This window comes from Notamacropus eugenii, chromosome 1 (assembly GCF_028372415.1).
Source record: "Notamacropus eugenii isolate mMacEug1 chromosome 1, mMacEug1.pri_v2, whole genome shotgun sequence".
Taxonomy (NCBI): domain Eukaryota; kingdom Metazoa; phylum Chordata; class Mammalia; order Diprotodontia; family Macropodidae; genus Notamacropus; species Notamacropus eugenii.
Window position 1 is genome coordinate 595,301,657 of NC_092872.1, and position 20,067 is coordinate 595,321,723.

General features: G+C 37.7%; 2 protein-coding genes across 3 annotated transcripts in view; one reads left to right on the forward strand and one right to left on the reverse strand.

Moving 5' to 3' along the window:
• Positions 1–1,178: 1,178 nt before the first annotated feature.
• Positions 1,179–19,095, reverse strand: CRNKL1 (crooked neck pre-mRNA splicing factor 1). The gene is made up of 14 exons (XM_072634572.1): positions 18,910–19,095; positions 17,222–17,374; positions 15,885–15,976; positions 15,524–15,682; positions 15,064–15,230; positions 14,012–14,190; positions 12,887–13,057; positions 7,186–7,377; positions 6,623–6,682; positions 4,908–4,988; positions 3,622–3,861; positions 3,010–3,111; positions 1,979–2,227; positions 1,179–1,584 (listed from the first exon to the last, which is right to left on the reverse strand). The coding sequence occupies exons 1-14, from the start codon at positions 18,958–18,960 to the stop codon at positions 1,417–1,419; spliced, it is 2,064 nt and encodes a 687-aa protein (XP_072490673.1). The 5' UTR covers positions 18,961–19,095; the 3' UTR covers positions 1,179–1,416.
• A 32-nt stretch (positions 19,096–19,127) lies between these two features.
• CFAP61 (cilia and flagella associated protein 61) overlaps positions 19,128–20,067 on the forward strand; it is a 343,664-nt gene continuing 342,724 nt past the window's right edge. For both annotated transcript variants that reach the window (XM_072634555.1, XM_072634556.1), the window contains exon 1: positions 19,128–19,214. The gene's annotated coding sequence lies outside the window, so the exon portion shown is untranslated. The remainder of the gene's footprint in view (positions 19,215–20,067) is intronic.

Here is a 20,067-nt window from a genome sequence, read left to right on the forward strand (position 1 = left end):
CTGGCATGAGTATTCTCTTGATCACTAATGTTTGAGGTTTGTATTCTTGCCTGGAGAGTCCTAAAGTATATTAAAATTAGAATTAAACCCTTTTCCTGAGGTATAGCACAGGCTGATGGAAATAGGTGACACCTCAATAACTGTTGATATATACATAAACACCCACATATCTATATCTTTTGGGAATTTGAACTCGCAAGTATGTCAATTCAAGCACTGTTTAATATGTATTACCCTTAAGAAATAGATAACAGTGTAGCGCTTTAAGATTTGCAAAGCCTTTTTTACATATACTTCTTCATAATACCTATGAGATACATGTTGTTATCCTCATTTTCCTGATGAGAAAACTGAGACAGGTTGAATAAATTTACCAGAGTCACATAGCTATTATGTATCTGAGAGGAGATCTGAACTCCGATTTTCCTGATTCTAAATCCAGCCCCCTGGCTTTCTCTAAAGGTTCATATACAACGTATAAAATGCCTTCTTCCGTAACCAAGGAGAAACACAAGAATAAAATGGAGACTTAGTACGGCATTTATAGGAACTAGGAGAAAATATTTTCATCTTCTGTTATTTATTGAAATTCCACACTGACCACTATAATTTTTTTTCCTGACTCTCTTCAGAATTCTCTGTATTTTCCGTAAGGAATTTTGTAAGTTAATTCTGATAGCTCACATAGCTCTCCAAAGTATGCAGAGCACTTACATATATTTTCTCATTTAATCCTCAACCCTGAGAGGAGGTAGGTGTTATTAATATTTTCACTTTACAGATGAGGAAACTGAGGTATTGAAGGTCAGGTGATATTCCCAATATTATATATGCTGTAGGTATTCACACTAACTCCAACTCCAATACTCTATCCACTATGGCATGCTGCCTCTAAAAACAGTTCAGTGGAAGCTGGACAGTTTTTATATATGTTTATAAGCACTCAATGTTTATATTTATCTGAGTACACCCAACAATTTCTTATAACAAATCCTCTACATATAAAAACCAAGACATAGCCCACATTTTTCTTATTAAAAATGACACTAGTTCTTTAACAGGAAACAGTATAGAAAAATGAAAGCTTAATGGTTACTACTTGACAAGATGACATTTGAAAGTTTTCTTGTTAATATATGTTATATAATCAGTCCAATCCCAGACATTTAAAAAATACGTATTTTGAAAAGACACTATTTATTACCTACAAAACAGATAAATTCGTGTTATAAAGAAGAAATTTTATGTTCTTTATTTACAATCTCAATGCTAACTCGTCAATATTTTAAAGGCATAGCATAGCAAAGGTACAAGGCTCACCACTGATAAAAAATACTGCCCAAAAGTTTCCTAAGTCACAATAATTGTAGAGTAGGAATTTATAAAAACAACAAAAATTCAGTAACACGGAAAAAGTCAAGATTCACTCTCATCCACATCTTTGTCCAGGTCTTGCTCTGCAGCATCCTTTTCTTGCTGCTGTTTCTTCCAAAGTTTGGCCATTGCCAGCAGTTTGAGGTTGGGCTGGTTTGCAGCATCTTCTGGAAAGATATAATCGTAGTACTCTTCCCAGCCAGCATCAGACTATGAAGAAAGAAAGTAAAGAAAATGGAATAGAAGTGCCTTAAATATCCTAATTGGGACACTTTCACAATGAATGGTCATAGGCTAATTATTTGGCAAAGATACAATGATTTTGCTAGAGTTAGTTGCCTAAAATTTGGGAGAGACACTGTGGTTTGTAAGTGACACAAAAACAGTGAAAAAAATTCTAAGTATATGAGAATTTACCTATATTTACAAAAAATTCAAAATCATAATCTCTGTAAGCCCAATATTCAATTCAATAAACATTTATTAAGTGCCTATTAAGTGTGCAAATCAATGTTAAATTGTGGCCTGAACTTAAACCTATAAATCCAAATAGTGTGTGCAATTTCTTTACACCAAACTGGTAGCAGTTCTGGATTTCTCTTACCCCATCTTCTGCCTGTACTTTTCTTCTCTTCTTAACTTTCTCTGGCATAAGTTTGTCCACTCTGTCTTTATGAGCTTCTGTTCCAAATTCATCTTCAAAGTTCCGCCAGGATTCTAATAACATGAGTCTTTCTTCCTTCTCTTCACAGTTTCTCATAGTTTTGTTAGCTTCTTCATAAATTTGTCTGCATTTAGTTAAACTTTCTTCATTTCCTGCAGACAACTCAAACTGGGCAAAACTGATCCATACCTGGAAAGAAGTCATTATGGGATAAGGAGACAAGTACAATTGTACGAGACCAAACAAGTGTAATAATAATGGCACTTCCTCCTGCTTAAATTTCTGGTTAGTTCTACCTAGAACAAACCAACATTTTTACATTCAGCAGTAGAAATGATAAAGGGACAAGAGCCCTACAGCAATGAGCCAAAAGGGTCAATTCAAGTTACATAAATGTCATTAGTGTTTTTAAGTCTTTTCAAAGTTGTCTTTATAATTTTGTTGCTACTCATCTCTTGACAGAGACGTGATAAGAGTCAAGATGCAAGAGGGAATTGGTTTTGCTTTACTATGCTGATTTGTTCCAAGGGTACTGTTTTCTTTTTACCAATGAGAGGGAAGAAAGGGAGAGAAAAGAAAAGCCTATTAATGGAAATTCTTTTTAAAAAATTTATATAACATGCCAATATGTCAAATAATGTTAGGTAATGGCTAAGAAGATGGAAGAGTAAGATGTTCATGAGAAACTTCTTATATCCTTCCCAAAAACAATAACAAGTAGTTTTCAGGAAATTATAAAAAAAACCTCAGAAATGGACTTGAGTATCAACCCAATGGAAAAAAAAAAAGTACAGATGAAGAGAAGCAGAGGAAGAAACATAAACTCAATGAATTTATTCAATATTACTCTGGAAACATCTTATTTTATACAAATAATAAAACTTTCAAATACAAGATTAAAATATTTTTCTAACTTAAAGACTACTGGCAAGCAAAAAAATGAACAGTGATTACGAAAAACATGCATATACCTTAACATGTTGTGTTCGTTGAAGCAATCTCCTGTAAAGACTTCTTGTTTTTTCAGATTCTTCCTGTTCAATTTCAAAATCAATGTAGGATTTCCAAAGCACCTAAGTAAAGTAACTAAATATCTCAGTGTTTAAATTTAAAAAATTGAAACATCCCTAAGACATCTTCCATTGCATTGTTTGATTACTGACTAGCTGAACAGCTAGACATATACGTATACACACACATACAATGTTTACTAACTATATGTAAACCTGACAGAGTACAACTGACAAATCTGGATAGTCATTTTTGCATTTCTTAGAAACTCCTCAAGTGATTAGCTCACTAATCAGAGCAAAGAAATTCTAGGACAAGGTCTAGGTTCCTCCTTTTGATTTGAGTAAACAGAACCTTTCCTTCAGGAGAAGAGAGTAAATACTTTTTAAATGTTTTTACGATCTTTTTTCTGAATCCTCAAGAACAGTAGAGTTCTAGAAAAAATAGTGGAATTATCCAGTAAGATTTCATTTTTGCTCTAGAATATGCACATTTAAATCACCAGCAACATTTTTAATAGCAAGTAATGCTAAGAAAATGCCCAAGATGCAATTATAATTTAAGTACTTCACCTCTGGCATGTCTAAACGTGGCTGGCTAATAGCCAACTCATATATTGCCCGAGCTCTCTCAATATCTCCAAGAATCGTTTCTAACTCAGCAAATTTGATCCATGATGTGCAATTTTCTGGTGCAAATTCCAGGAACTTTTCATAAAGCTTCCGGCACCGGTCAAATTCTCGAAGTTGCAGCTCCAATTCAATGTAGACTTTAAACAATTTGTTTTTGGGACACTTGCCAATGGAGGTTCCCTAGAAAATAAAAATACCATGACTTCCCAAACTCTCCTACTGTTGCACAATGGCCTGTGGGTTCTAGGGAATGTTCTGGATGAAACGTGCCCTATTCAGTAAGCATCATAAACTAGTTCCCTGTCCCATGGCATGAAAAACTTGTCAGGCTTGCCCTGATAGGTTTAACAAGTACCCAAGGATAATAGTCAAGCTCATCTGGATATAAAATGGTTGCACTCTGATGAATGCTTAATCCTAACTGGTAGTTTTGCTATAAGTTAGCATTCCTTTCAGAAATGAGATAAAAAGCTAAAATTGGATAAGGAGCTGTGGGTAAATGTTTTATTCCAAATTTCTTGTTTAACTATGTAATTATAATTATAATTACATTGTAAATACAATGAATCTAAACTGTATCTTAACTGAACTTAACTACAATTACAATAAGTTTGACTTGCAAAAGGGGAAACAATTTTCATAGGATCATTAGAATTAGATAAGAAACTGAGGCCCAATATTATTAATGGTCATAGAGGGAGTTAGGAACAAAGTCTGAATCTGAACTCAACTCTTTCAAATTCAAAGTCTAATGTAATTTGGAATTTACTCACTGTTATCTGATATACAAAGTTTTCTGTAATTAATTGATAATTAAATGCAGGGAATAACCATTTTGTTTTTTAAAAAAATCAGGAGTCTATAAAAGTAGCTTTCAAATAGTTCATCAGAGAGGACGAGCCTAATAGAGAAAGAGTAGTAACCAACTGGTAGGGAAGATACACTTGCATACTACAAAGTAAAACTATATTCATACAATCAGAGATTAAGCATTTACTGGGAATATTTGGTTTCTGGTAACTATAATGTGGCTATAAATTAATTTTTTCAGTTGAAATAGTGAAAGGCTCATTTGTGTTAGCAGACAGAAAGATGGCAATATCATTGATTTTATTTAACTACTAAAATTTACTCTCTCGTTTTCTGGATAATTTGTGTCACTATAATATTTAGTTTGATCAGTACATAACAAACCTTTCATGTTTCATGATCTCCTTATAACTTACCAAAGCTCTTCTGGCAAATGGCAGATTTTTCTGTCTTATTTCAAACTGGGCATACAGTAGCCATATTTTGGCAAATGTAAACTGAAAAACAAAAGCACAAACCCCCCCTCCAATTTAAAGGACTCTGAATTAAAAGGTGGTTGTTCCTCTGAAATAAATCTCATGGAGCTAATGGTGATAATGTACTTTGGTTACAATCAATAACAATGACATGGTAGTAATTTTGACTATTTTAATAACTCCAAAGTTCTATTATTCCTTCAGTGGGGGTGTGCTCCCTCTACTGATTCATACTAAACCCCTTTCTCAATGAATCTGTCAAAAAGCATTTATTCAGCACTTAACTAAGCGCCAAGCACTGGGGACACAAAGAAGGCAAAGACACAGATCCCCTGCTCTCGAGGAGCTCAGAGTCTTAAAATGGAGACACAGCATGCAAACAATTATGTACATGCAAGATATACAGAATAGATGGAAGGTAATCTCAGACGGAAGGCATTAGCAGTGGGGGAAACCAGGAAAGGTTTCCTAAGGTGGGATTTGAGCTGAGTTTTAAAGAAAGCCAAGAGCAAGTGGTGAGTATAGAGAGTGATGGGAAGAGCAACAATGAAGCAGTGTTGCTGGACTGCAGGAGATAAAAAGCAGAGTAAAATCTGAAAGGCAGGAAGGGAATGGGCTGTGAAGCACTTGGAATGCCAAACTGAGGATTTTATATTGGATCCTGGGGGTAAAAAAGAGTCAATAGAATCTACTGAATAAGAGGATGATGTGGGCAAAAGCACTCTGGCACGTGAGGACACCATGAAATAAGACTAGACTTGAAGCCAAGAGATCAATCAGCAAGTTGTATCCAGTAGCAAGGTATGAGAGGCAGTACCAGGTAGATATGTGAGTGGAGAGAAGGAGAGAGATAGAAATAAGTTCATGAAAGGGGGAACTATATTTGTCAGTGCTAGATTTTTTTTTTTTTACCACCTTGGCATTTATACTTTTTAAGTACTTAAAATGTACAAAGTACTGTCTTAGAAGCTGTACATACAAATGAGAAAAACCGTATAGATCTTACTCTGAAGCTCTAATTTAGCAGGAGGTACAAAGCACACACTGATGGTGATAAAATCATAATATATAAATGCATAGGACAGAATATCACAAGAGATTTGAGAAAATTCTTTCATGACACTCTGACCTATACAGATGTTTCATGGAAGATGTAGCACCTGATCTATCCCTTGGAAGGAAAGGAAGAAATTCAAAAGACCAAGATGTAAAGGAATTCTATTCAACATGGAGAAAAGCAAGTGAAAATGAGTAAAGACAAAAGAAGATAGGCCAACGTCAGCGTATAGCAGTATAAAGTTTAGCTTGAACATAAGAATGATGGAAAGTAGCATGAAATAAAGTTAGAAAAGTTGTTCAAAGCCAGAATACAAAATTCCTTGAACGCCGAGTGTACATGAGAAAGCAATGAAAAGCCACTGTGGTTTTTTTGAGAAGGGCTATGAGAAGATATAGGTGTTGACACGGGGGAGCTGGAGCTCAGAGAAGTGGTTAGAGGGTAAATATATATACTTGGAACTCACTGGCTAATTGAAGCCATAGGAATGAATAAGATTGACAAGGGAAAAAGAAGAGAAGAAGGCCTAAGACATAAGTCTGGAGGAAACTGAAACTTAAAGGAGGAGGATGAAATTGTGAAGGAAGAAGAACCGTACCTTTTTGTGAGGAATCAATTTCAAACAAGCTTGATATACCTGTCTGGTCCTCTCTGGATCCTATAAACAAAGAATAGAAACTTTCTTTTTTGCAGCAGCTCTGAACAATAAAATGTACATATAAGTATACACATGGGCACATGTGTGCATACACATATAATTTTTCGCTCAGATCATCAGAATACAAATTTCCACCTCTACCCCCCTATAATTTAACCAAATGACTTTTCTTGGATATATCACCTGATATGCATTTGGAGTAGCAACTTATAACTATGAACTTGATGAAAATTAATAAAGAAAGACAAAGAGAAACTATAATTAAAATCTTACTTAGGCTGATTTATTCATCTTACATATCAAGTGGCATCACTTTACAGCTCAAGAGAAAAGAACTTCGTGTGTTCTGCAAACAGGAAATTCATCATGTACTCGAAGGTCTCTATATTTTCTATACAGTATGGGCTTACTAGGCATCTAAAACTTTGAAGGAGTTCAGACCTAACCATAGGGAGATGAGAAGCCATGAAGACCCTACATGCAATTATTCCTGTTCCTTTTACCTTTGCCTCCAACTCTTCATAAAGCGCGTAGTTGATCCAGAGGTATATATACCGCTTCCAATGCCTCTTCTCTTGGATTGGTGGCACGTTGGCAATGGCTCTTTCATACACTTCTCGCACAGTGTCTGGTTCTGCATCACTTTCCACCAATCGCAAATAATCAAACCAGGCATCATAATTGTGTGGATTGGCCTAAGAAGAAAATCAGTTCCAAAATCCATTACAAACTACATTCTACCTCATTAGAAGAAGTGGTAGTAATGAACGACTTTCCTGTTATTCAGGTAACATGATCATAATGGGAATTTACATAGTAACTATTTCCTAAGGCTTTCAGAATACTTCTAAAGAATTCTAACCTTTTTTCTTAGAAAATTCCTGACAGATTTAACAAATAAAGGTTAAAGGAGGTACCTAACATCACAGAGTCAGAGAATGGCAGAACCAAGGCCAAAGTCAAGATTTACATATATATTTTTTTGCTTTGGTATTGTGAATAAGCAGCAACACACTATGAGGAAATTCAAAGAATTTCAGAGTTGGAAGAGACTTTAGGGGCTATATAATCTAATCCATACCCCCCAAAAATTTCCACCAAAACATATGACATGTGGTCATCTAGTCTCTGCCTGAAGACCTTCAGTCAAGGGAACAACCACCTCCCACCACTCAACGTAGGGAAAGCTGTAATTGTTATTTTTTCCTGACACTGAGTCTAAAGTTACCTTTTTATAAATTCTACACTCTTTGCTCCTGGTTCTGCTATCTGGGATAAAATATACCTAATCCTTCTAATCCCTCTTCCACATTAAAGTCTTTCAAAGACTTGAAAATAGATACCATAACCACCTTGAGTTTTCTCTTCTCTGTTCTTTCAACCAACACTCACACAGCATGGATTCAAGGCCCTTCACCATGCTGGCTGCCATCCTCCATACAGTATCCAGCTTATAAATATCCTCCCTAAGCTGGTGTGCCCAGAACCTAATGTGAAAGTCTAGAAGTGATCTGACTTGGACAAAGATCCAATGGAACTACTGCTTTGTTATTCCTAGAAATGACGCCTCTCTAAATATGGCTCAAGTTCCTATTAGCTTTTTTTAGCTTCTACTGTACAATATTTTTAACTTCTACTGTGTTTGTAGTCCACAAAAATCCTCAGATCTTCTTCAGATACTGCCAACTACGCCTCCCTCATTTTGTCCCTAAAGTCAATTTCTTTAACAAATTTTATTGGTGCCTTTGCTTTAATATCAGTTATTTGTAAAATGTCATCCACTGACCTTCCAGAATTGAATTTTCCCTTGTTAAAAAGAGTTAAACAAAACAACGGATACAGAGACTATGTCTGACAACATATGCAATAATCTATTCTTAAAGTATGCTGAAAGGAAAGCTGTTATATTTGCTCTTTGGGACCATCTGTTTTTGAGTTTGGAGGAAGCTAATTTTTAAAATACAAACATTAGCTTTTAAATTTCTTGGTTACAGCAGTGTAATTCTGAATTTAAATCAAACCTATTTACAATACATTAGGAGGGGATGGAACTGCATCTTTGGTAGAAACAGCAATTCAGGAACTTAAGTTAAAAGAAGAGGTATAAAATGTTCTTTTCTAGGACTAGTATCTAAACTTCTTTGAATAGGAATGACTGACATTATATACAGTACAAAAGATCGTAAGATTTAGAAAGCCCTTTCAGACCTACTTTCAAAAATTACTTTAAATATATTTGAAATTCAAATTTAAGTATCTACATTGTAAAAAAAAATCACTATGGTAAAAAAGATGCTTGGTATACAAAAATGAAAAATGAGATAATCTTGCCCTTAGGGAACTTAAAGATACAGCAAAAGGATGTAACAGGATTCAACATTTATTATCAATAATTGTAATGTAACTTAGAAAATAAGTAAAGGTAAAGGAGAAGTCAAGAGCTGCCTGAAAGATATAAGGAGGGGACGGAGCCAAGAGGGTGGAGTAGAAAGACACCCATACTCTAGCTCTTCCCCCACAGCTCATAAAATACCTATAAAAAATGACTCTCAACAAATTCTAGAGCAGCAGAAGCCATAGAATGACAGACTGAAAGAGATTTCCAGCCCAAGGCAGCCTGAAAGACCAATAGGAAAGGTCTATGGCATGGGTGCCCAGCCTTGGCCATAAGGCACAGGGAGGAACAGGACCAGAACAGGCCTCAGGGCAGAATCCCCAGCAGCAGCGGAGGTTCTTTGGATCCCTCAACCCACAAATGCCAAAGACAGTTTCAAAGGTCAGTGAGAAAGCTTTTTTATCTCAGTGACAAGGGAGCAGGATCCTCTCCAGCCCTGGCCCAAGGTGGTGGTGGCAACAACAGCAGCAGCCCTGAGTGGCTGCCTGCCCTTGCCTAAAGCCCCTGGGGAAACTAAGCAGCTGATCTGAATCTCAGCCCTGAGCCCTGTCCAGGGGTGAGGAGGAGTGCTGGGCTGACGTGGCAGATTTGGAGGTGGTTGTGGAGAGGGAATTCTACCACTTGCAGATTCAGGGCAGAAAAAGTTTTTGGTTGCTCCCAGACCAGTGTGCAGGCCAGGAGAGGAGTAAACCCCTCTCTCTTGATTGTGCCACCTTGGAGGAACTGAGAACTTTCAGGTACCCCAGAGTATACCCTCCTCTTGACAAAGGATTTAAAAGTCAAGTAACTGGCTGGGAAAATGCCCAAAAAAAGGGGAAAAAAAATAAGACTATAGAATGTTACTTTCTTGGTGAACAGGTATTTTCTTCCATCTTTTCGGATGAGGAAGAACAATGCATATACTGTCAGAGGAAGTTAAGGCTTCTGCATCCAGTACCTCCAAAATAAACATGCAATGGTCTCAGGCTATGAAAGAACTTGAAAAGTAAGTCAACAGCTTGCTAAAGGAGACCCAAAAAAATGCCGAAGAAAATAACACCTTTAAAAATAGGCTAACTCAATTTGCAAAAGAGGTCCAAAAAGCCAATGAGGAGAAGACATAAGTAAGGAGGGATCAAATTTATCATCTATCTTGGGAAGTAAAGAAGGCTTCATTAAATGTCAACGCAGCTAGGTCTTGAAGAATATAGTATATTGGAGCCGAATGTATACAAGAAATACAAAATACATACAAAGTAAATATAAGGCAGTTAGGAAGGAAGGACACTGGTACTTGGGAGAGGTAAAGAAAGACCTTCTGTAGAAGGAGGAATTGAAGACAGAGTATTCAAGGTAGAGGAGGTGAGGAAGAGTACATTCCAGACATGGGGAATGGCCAGCGTAGAGATCCAGGGATAGGATATAGAGTGCTATGTGTGAAGAACAGAGAGAAGGCCATTTTGGTTGAAAATATAAGAAGTGGTACATAACAAAGGCAGATTGGGGCCAAGTTGTGAGGAATTTTAAAAGCCAAACAGGGGGTTACATTTTATCCTAGAGACAAAAGGAAGCCTCTAGAATCTGAAAGAGGGAACCACATGGTCAAACATGTTCTTAAGGAAAACACCTTGGGCTGCTGTAGGAACAAGGGATTGGAGACAGCAGACACCTGAGGCAGGCACATCAATTAGGAGGCCACTGCAAGAAAGCAGGCAAGAGGTGCCGGTGTGAATCGAGAGAAGGGGTTGGATATGAGCTAGAAACACTAAAATGTGGCAGCTGACTGGACATGTGGAGTGGGGAGCCAAGGAGGTTACAAACTTGGGATTTGTGGAAATTCAGTAGACAGAAAAGTTTCCTGGGAAAATTGCATGACAATCGCATCCTCACCAGTTTTCGTGCTTCTAGTCTTTGTCTTCTCCAATCCATCCTTCACAAATAATAAAATAATCTTCCTAAAGCACAAGTCTGACAACACCAGTTCCTTACTCAAAAAATCTCATTACATCTATGTAACTTGTAGAATAAGCTACAAATTCCTCAGTCTAAAATTTTAAATCCTTCACAACGTGATTCACACATATCTTCCCAGGTTTATATCCTATTACTTCCTTGGACACACACTAGATTCCAGTCCAAACCATGTTATTACTTCTACCGGAACATGACATGCCATTCCCCATCTGAGTCTTTCTCGAGGTACTTCCAAGTCTAGCACACAACTCCTCCTTGCCTTCACCCTCCTAGAATCCCTGCTTTCTTTCAAAGCTTGGCTCAGGTGCCAACTCCTGCAGTTGTTAGTGCTTTCAGCCTCCAAAAATTATTTTGTATTTACTATCTGTGTCTATGTGGCATTACCCCCAGGAAGTATAGTACCTTAAAGCAGGAACTCTTTCACTGGATCTGATCAGGACATCCTTACTCTATAAACTCCAATTGCTCCCTAGTATCTCTAAGATAAAATATACATTCCTCTGTTTATCTCTAGATGCTCTTCACAAACTGGCCCCAAACTTTCTTTAGCTTCAGTGTCCATCACTCATCCTTGCATAAGCTATGAGTCAACCAAACTGGCCACTTCCTGATTCCTCAGGTAAGACATCCCATCTCCCATTTGTCTACCTTTGTACTGGCTGTCCCCTAGCCTGGAGTGGACTGCCTCTTTACCTCTTCCCCAGATAATCTCATTGTTCCTTTAAGACACAACTCAGACTTCAATTTCTGCCTGAAGCCTTTCCAGATTCTCCCAATTGCTATGGCCCAATTCTTCCAAACTTTCCAACTATTTTATCCATCTTTATCCTGTATATGTTTATATTATGTGTATAACTGTTATCTCCTCTATCAGAATATAATCTCTTTGTGAGCAGAGATCACTTTATTTTTTGTATCTGTATCCCTAAAACCTTCTGCAGTGCCTGCTACATATTAAGCCCTTTAATAAAAGTCTGCTGATTGACTGACTTTGGTATCTGCATCTCTAGTGTCCAGGTCATTTTCCTGTTCATAGCAGGTGTTTAGTAAATATTCCTTGAATTGAGGAGGATCATCAAAGAAGAGGTAGTCAATAATACTAAATGGTACAAGAAGGTCAAAGAGGATGGAGATGAAAAAAAAGGCCATTGGATTTGACAACCAAAGTTTTGACAAGGAGGTCAGTGGTGGCTGAGAAAAAATGCAGTTTCAATACAGTGCTCAGTCAGTAAGTAAATCAGATTTCAGGGAGTTAAGAAATGAAAAGGTGGTAAGGAAATGAAAGTAATAAGTAAGTGCTGATTACTTACTCTTTGTAGAAGTTGGCAGTGAATGGGAAGAGACACAGTTTAAAAGAATAACAGACTGAAGACAATGGTTTTTTTTTTTGCAGGGGGAGCTAAGCATGACTATACACAGAGGGAAAGGAACCAGCAGAAAGCAAGGGACTAAAGAGGTTGGAGACAAAGAGAGGGGATGGTTAATGGAGGAATTTATTAGGAGAGAGTGCAGGAATGGGATGAAATCAAGACCACAGATTAGCTTTGGCAAAAGAGGATGTCTCTGAAATCCTCCAACAGTAGAGGGAAGGAGGGTGGGACAGGAAAAAGTTTTGAAGCTTTGATGAGGGAATTTGTGAGAGCTCATTTCCAAAGGACTTAAAACTTTTGATTAGATGAGGTAGTATTAAAGGACTGTGAAATTTTCAACACTTGCTAAGGCGAATATGAAAAGAGCCTACTCAGTTCAAGGTAGACAGCATTAACCCAGTCTCAACAGTTTCATGACTTCCTTCAACAGTACTCTGCTGTTTGGGAAAAGAAGAGGGAAGATATTACTAATACAAGTATACTCACCTTCACCTCCTCTTCATACTGGAACCTCCGTTTGCTCACAATGATGTCTTCAATACCTCGTCTATCTCCAAATTTTTTTTCAAAGATTGTGTAATTTTTAAAGAGTTCTTGGGCTTCCTGCTTCGAAATCCTATCCAGGGCATATTTGTAGATCACTCGTACCCTTTCAAACTATAAAGAACAAAAGCTTCGATCCAAATGCTAATATAGTTTAACAATTATTCCTTATCTTATTTAAAGTAACTAATAAGTGATATGACAATGTTTAAGTGCTGAGAATGGAACATGCTGAGGACTGAAATACTAAGAATTGAACATGACCAAAATTATGTGTTGATGCAAGATTTTTTCTTCAATAACTCAGTTGGGATGCCCTCACCAATGACATACGCATATCTACCTAATTAATATCTTTAAATCTTAGTAGACATTCTTCATGAGTTGCTATGGTCAAGAAAAAAATCACTAACTGATGGTAGAAGCCGGGCTTTTGGTAATAAATTTAAGCTTGGCTGATTCTTAGAAGATAGGCATATGAGATCATTAACAGGCCTAAATCTGAAGCCCTTCCAAATCAGTAGGATCTGTAACAACTTGTGTTTTAATAGTACAGTCTTTGCCATATGCAACACTGCTGCCAGATTAAATCACCTCTTTACAACATCAGTCAAAAACCTGAATATTCCAGTTTTCTATGGACAAAATTCTTAACCTAGTCCAGGCCTTTTACTGTTGCCAACTTACTTTTCAAGCCTTATTTTCTATTACTGCCATTTACAAACACTCCAATCTAGGTCTACACTTCAGTATGCAATCTTACCTTGCTGCCTTTGCTTACTCTAAGTCTACTCATCTATTCACTTCAAAGCCTCAGCTCAAGTTCAGCCCCTGTGAAGGCTTTCCTTTCCAACCCAGTGTTCAACAATTATTTCCTCCTCTGATTTCCTATAACTCTTCTTGTCTAAACTACCCCCTTCTTAAGTGTAGAGATGTTGACTATATGCCTTAAAATAACTTTTAAGATAAAAGAATAACACAAAATGAACATCCATTAAGTATGTAGAGTAAGTAAAAATCTTATAAAAGTCTTTTTGCATAATATATAGAAATTGCAAATATACTTACTTCTTTCTGATTTTCTTCAAACTTAGCAAAGGCTACATAGAGATGTTCATCCATATGCTCATCTCCAAAGAATTCCACAGCTCTTTCATATACTTTCCTTGCATGAGCAAAGTAGCCATGTTTTTCTTCAAAGCGAGCATACTTGATCCAGTTTTTAACATCGGGGTGCACAAGGACAAGTACAGCGGAATTAAGGAAATGCTAGCCAGGATATTGATGGATTTTCTAAGTCCAATCACTAGTAGAGCCCAAATGAAATAACCAAATCTCATAAATACCCAACTATCCCTTAACCATTTTTGTGATAAGGACTGTTCCCTCCCCCCCTCCCCCCCTTGCTTTTACAGACTGGAAAAGTCTATGGATGAACTCTTTGAAAAAATGTTTTTTAGTGACCCAAATAAAAGACAATGTACTACAAACATTTTATATTGAAAAAAAAATTTTAAGTTCATGGAATTTAGGTTAAGAATTTCTGCTTTCGGGGGCAAAATCCACCACATATTTGTCATTGAACTTAAAATGTAACCAAAGATGACTAAGAATGATAGATAGAATGGACTTATTAAACAAATGTGAGTAAGACTTTCCTAATACAAATCTTAGAAAAGCAAGACTGGGTGCAGCCCTTGAAAAAAAGCACTGAGGTTAGAGCTGAATGTTCAGATCCTAGCTCTGCTACTTAATAACTAGAAGACCCTGCAGAAGTCACTTTATTTTTATGAGCTGGTTTCCTTATCTGTTAAATGGGGATGATGATAGTGATACTACTACAGTACCACCTGTCTTTCAAGGTTACCTTAAGAAAAATGTTTTGTAAATTACATGATAAACAATTACATTAAAAAAGAATAGAAATAAAATGAATGCCTTGAAAATACTACCAAGAACTTAAAACAGTACCATCTCTGGAGAAGCATATAGGTGTAAAGTACATAAAATCTGTATCCACAACTGCTTACCCAAAAAATAAATGCTACCAGGTATACTATCAGGGATATATGGCATACATTTAATAATTAAATCATAATAAAAAATGTTTCAAAGGATATATCTTTCATAAATGCAACGTGCCCGATCCACCTCTTTATATCTCAGTTCAAAGTTGATATAAGAGTGCCAGGCTTGCTCCTCAGGCTGCCATTCCATCCAGCGTTCAAATACTTGCCGGCCTCCAGCAATATTTCCCAACATCTCCTCCATATAAGTGTATTTGTACCTATAACAAAATCATTCCAAGATAACCCCTGGAGTCAAAGGAAGAAAAACACCTTGGAGATTTTTTATTTATTCAAGTCTTTAATGAGATGGTGACTTAAGGCTTTACTGTCCAAAAGATTAATAAAATAATACTATCTGATTAAAACACTACCTTCCAGAAATGATCAAACATCTGAAATACAGATGGTTAAAAATCTGTGTTTCAATAAGAAGTTCTTTAGTATAAAAGTACAGTGAAACATGTTAACCTACTAAGCTACATAAAAACAAATCATACTGACATAACCTTACCAGAACTGGTTGACCCGGGGAAGAGTTGTTATGGCCCGATCCCAGATGTTTCGAGCATGATTTACTTGGCGATTCTTCATTTCCATTTCTGCATATTTTAGCCAAAGAGTGATATTTCGATAGTCCACATCTAAGGCACGCTCGTATATAGAACGGGCCCTGTAAGGTAACATTTTTTGGGAAAAAGTATGTAAAACATGACAAATGCGTTACAGGTAAGTATCTGAAATACTTTACATAATTCAAATGAAACGTACATCTTACTAATGCAGATATATAATAATGTACAACCAAAAATGTTCAAATCTATTACCTTATTTCATCACCACATATGAAATGTTCTTTTACATGTAAACTTTACCTTTGAATTTCTTTTAGGCTCTCCTCCCATTGTGCATATTTTATCCAGTTACTAATCACAGTTCTATTCTTTCTTATATTATCCTCAAAAGTCTGGTGGAAAGAGAAAAGAGTCAACCCAAATAAAATCAATTAAAAGCAAAATTATACTTCGGTTCAATTCTCAGACTAGCAAAAGTAATTCATTTACATTTAATTCATAGAAATCACATTCTAAAACCTGAATTTGAAGGAACCTATCTGTGAAATGAGATAGGTACTTTGAACATATCCTTATGATGCCAAATTCCATCGGGATGACAAAGGAGAAAAACAGCAGAATATATCCAATAATGAATAGTGTGTTAAAAATCTTAATGCTTTATGTATTGTAATCTAAGCAGATTTAACTTGGCATACAGTTTAGTAATTATTTGTTCAAAAATTATCATAAAAATAACATTAGCAAAAACATTCAAAATAAGGAAGAAATTACATAAAACTTTATCATTTAGTAAAATCAGACCAAACAAACTGCTGGTGCATATAAAGGAGGCAAAATATGCAGAGCCTCTTGTTGAGTATTTCATTCTAATTGGGATGTCTTCTCCCTGCTACCAATCTTGTTTAGAGCCTGAACATTTTAAAAAATTATCATTATGCTGTCATTCCTTCAGTGGATTGATTCTGGTTGAAAAACAGAAGAAAAAAGAAGATTTTACCTCTTTAGGCAAAATCTAACTGGCTAATGATTAATTAATAGTGACAAAATGAACGTCCCAAGAGGCCATGGACTACAGGAATTCATTACTGACAGAAAACATCAAGGTCAGTCTTAGCTATGCAGTCTTGATTAAATCACTTAAGGTTGCAGAGCCTCAGTTCCTTTATTAGTAAAATGGGGATAATTGGTAAAATTGGTAAAATGGGAGCTAGGCAGCGCAGGGCTTTGAGTGCTGGGTCTACAGTCAGGAAGATCTGAATTCAAATTTCACTTCGGACAGTTACTAGCCATGTAACCCTGGGTAAGTCACTTAATCTCTAAATTTTCACAACTGAAAAATGGGGAGAATAAGAGCACCTCTTTCCCAGGGTTGCTGTGAAGATCAAATGAGATAATATTTGGAAAGTGCTTGGTAAAGAACCTGGCACACAGCTGGCTCTTCATAAATGCTTGTCCCCTTCTCCCTTCTCTTGTACTACCCATTCCACAGAAGTTTTGTGAGGCAAGCAGTTTGTAAATCTTATATGTCAGCTATTAATAATATCCATGTTAGCCTCTCTAAACAAGCTCTCAGCCAACCAGCTTTATGGTTCACAGCACTCCCCTGAAAGGGCTGAAGTCTACTTTTTACTTACCTTTCTTTTCCTTAGTTTATAATCATTTAATTCTTCTTCATCTGTGATCTTCTGTTGAGGAGGTGGTGGCAGAAGCTCAAGCTCTCTTTCTTTAGCTTCCCTCAAAAGCTGTTCTGCTGTGATCTGTACTTCAGCAGGGGCTTTGTTTTTCACCTTAAAAATGAAATAGATTTATCTTTGGTATCTGCACTTTTACAAACTTTCAAATAACAACTATATCTGTAACTGTTATATGTGCGTATGTATACATAAATTTCTGGACCATATTACAAGATACTCTATTCAGCAGATTATGTTTGACTTCTTTATGAAATTATACACAATGCTTTACTGCTTGTAGCTTAGTTTTGTCTTAAGGGAGAGTTAGCAATAAAATGAAGAGCAGTATATACTTGTGGCTTAGCATAAAAATAAATTTGGATCTTGGAGGAAATACTTTGAATGTAATTTTGATATGATGTTTTAATTTCTTTTAAAAATATGTATCATATTTTAGTCATGTTAATAAAGAAACCTTGTTTACAGAATTCTTTTTCTTATTCCCCTTAAAGTCATAAATGAATTAAATGGTCTGAAACATACGCTTATGTCTAAAGCCATATTTAAAACAGGAACCAGAAGATGTGAGTTCACATACCACCTCTGCCACTTACTGTGTGACCTTGAGCAGGACCTCTGACCCTATTTCCCTTAGCTGTAAAGGGAAGATAATATCCACACTACTTCCATTGTGAGGATGAAATAACAGAACAATACGTCACACTTTGGAAACTATAAGCTGGAAGCAAATATATTTGGAAGATAAGCCTGATTAAATAGGAAATTACAACTGAATACTTTTAACACCAAGATGGTAGTTATACACTGAGTTTGGGGGAGGAGAATAAGATCACTTTAAATGGAACCTAACTGGTTTTCTTGTTAAGAAGATGAGTATGGGGAACAACGTTTTGGTTTGGTTGCAAACGTTCTGTGTAGTTTCACAGTTGGCAAGAGAAACACATGGAAAAAGGGTTTGAATCATCTCTTGTAATGTTTTAGACCTAAAAGCTGCTTCAAGTGACTGTATTTGTGATTTTAAAGGGTTGAAAACAGACTTCGTACTACAGAGAAAGTATCTATTGAGTATAATGGAAATAGATTTTAGAGCCCAAAGGCCATCATGTATTTCGCAATGTTTATATGCTGACTCCCCCCAGAAGAGTATTACTTGATAAAAGTGGGGCTGCTGATGCCAAAGAACCCACTGGGTGGGATTTACACACATGGCAAACCAGTAAAGCCTCAGTAAGTCAGTCCTTGCCTAAGTGCGGGGTCGCAAGCACTGGGCTTTAGGAGCTTCTTTCGTCAGAAAGTTCTTTGTGCTTACAAGCCATGATGAACACATTATGTGCTAATATCGACATACACTGAGGCTCAATGAACAGGTGCTTCCTACAGACACGGTATGACTCTAAAATGACTGCCCACATCGTCGAGCCCCCGGGCCGCGGGGGGCACGCTGCCTCCGGAGGATTCCCAGTCATACGTGCTTTCTTCCCATTCCCTTCCCGGATCCCGGGAAAAACGGTCTCACGCCCCCAGGGAGCTTGCTTTTCCTCTCCCCACGGGCACAGGGGCTAAGAGACACCGACAACAGCCCTTCCTTCTTCCCGCCCCCTTCGGCGGCCCCACGGCCCCACCCCTACCTTGGCCACTTTGGGGATCCGCTGCTTTCCGGCCGCGGTAGAAGCTGCCATGTTTTCGAGAGTGGGTCCGCGAGCCTTGCAGAGCCCTCTCCGATCCTTCAATCTCCAGGAAACGGCCCCCAAGCGTCTCCAGCCAGTTCAAGAAGCCCCGGACAACAACTCCAAGCCGGAACCGGAAGCGGAACTGTCGTTATCGAGGCGTGACCCTTCACCCTTACCGTCGCGTGACGGGAGGGACGCTGTTTCTATAGTAACCGGCCTTCGGCGTCTGTTCCCGAGTTAGCCCGGAGAGTGCTGTAGCTGGGGTGAGTCCAATTAAGAAGGGTTCATCTGTGTGTAGCGGAGGGGTTCACAGGGTATTCTAACTGTGGTTTGCTTTAAGTGGCTTAGGGCCAAGGGATTTGGGCGTCAGGGAGAAGCTTTACAGGTGTTCCAAGCAAAGGCGCCTTGCGCTGAAACATGGAACAGTGCCCGGTAGACTTCGGGGGAGGGGAAAAAGCACAGACTACCACTCCCAGAAGGCAAAGCAACACCACTGTGGAAACACGTTATCTCGAGATTGGCCGTGTTGCTTCCTGGGTCTTGTAGTCTCAGTCTCTTAGAGCCGCTTCTGTTTTGACCTGAGAAGGAGGAGAGTACCGGGTTCTAGCACGGAGAATTTAGGAAAATAGAGGAAAACGAATAAACATTTATATAGCGCCTCCTGCACTGTGCTAAGCGCTTTACAAATTTGCCTCATTTGGCCCTCACAGCTGATGGGGTTCAGACTCTGGGAACCTCCTTGAATCTTCCCACTTAACCTGGCCTTTCCTACTCAAATCTGTTGCCCTTGGCCTAGCCTGGCCTTCCATTGGCTGTTAACTCTAGATTGCCCCGCCTTGCTTCCCACCCAAGCCCTCCATTGTCTGATACCTCCTAATTGCCTCCAGCTGCTCCATCCTGTGAATCAGGTGCTGTTATCCACATTTTACAGTTGAGGAAACTGAGGCAAGGGAGGTTAGTTAAGTGACTTGCCAGAGTTACACTGGTAAGTGTCTGAGGCAGAATTTGAATTCAGGCTTTCCAGACTCCAGGTCCAGCACTCTATCCGTTGTTCCGAAAAATAACTAATAATACTTTAAAAGTTTTAAAAACCTTATCAGTTATTTTAAAAGTAGA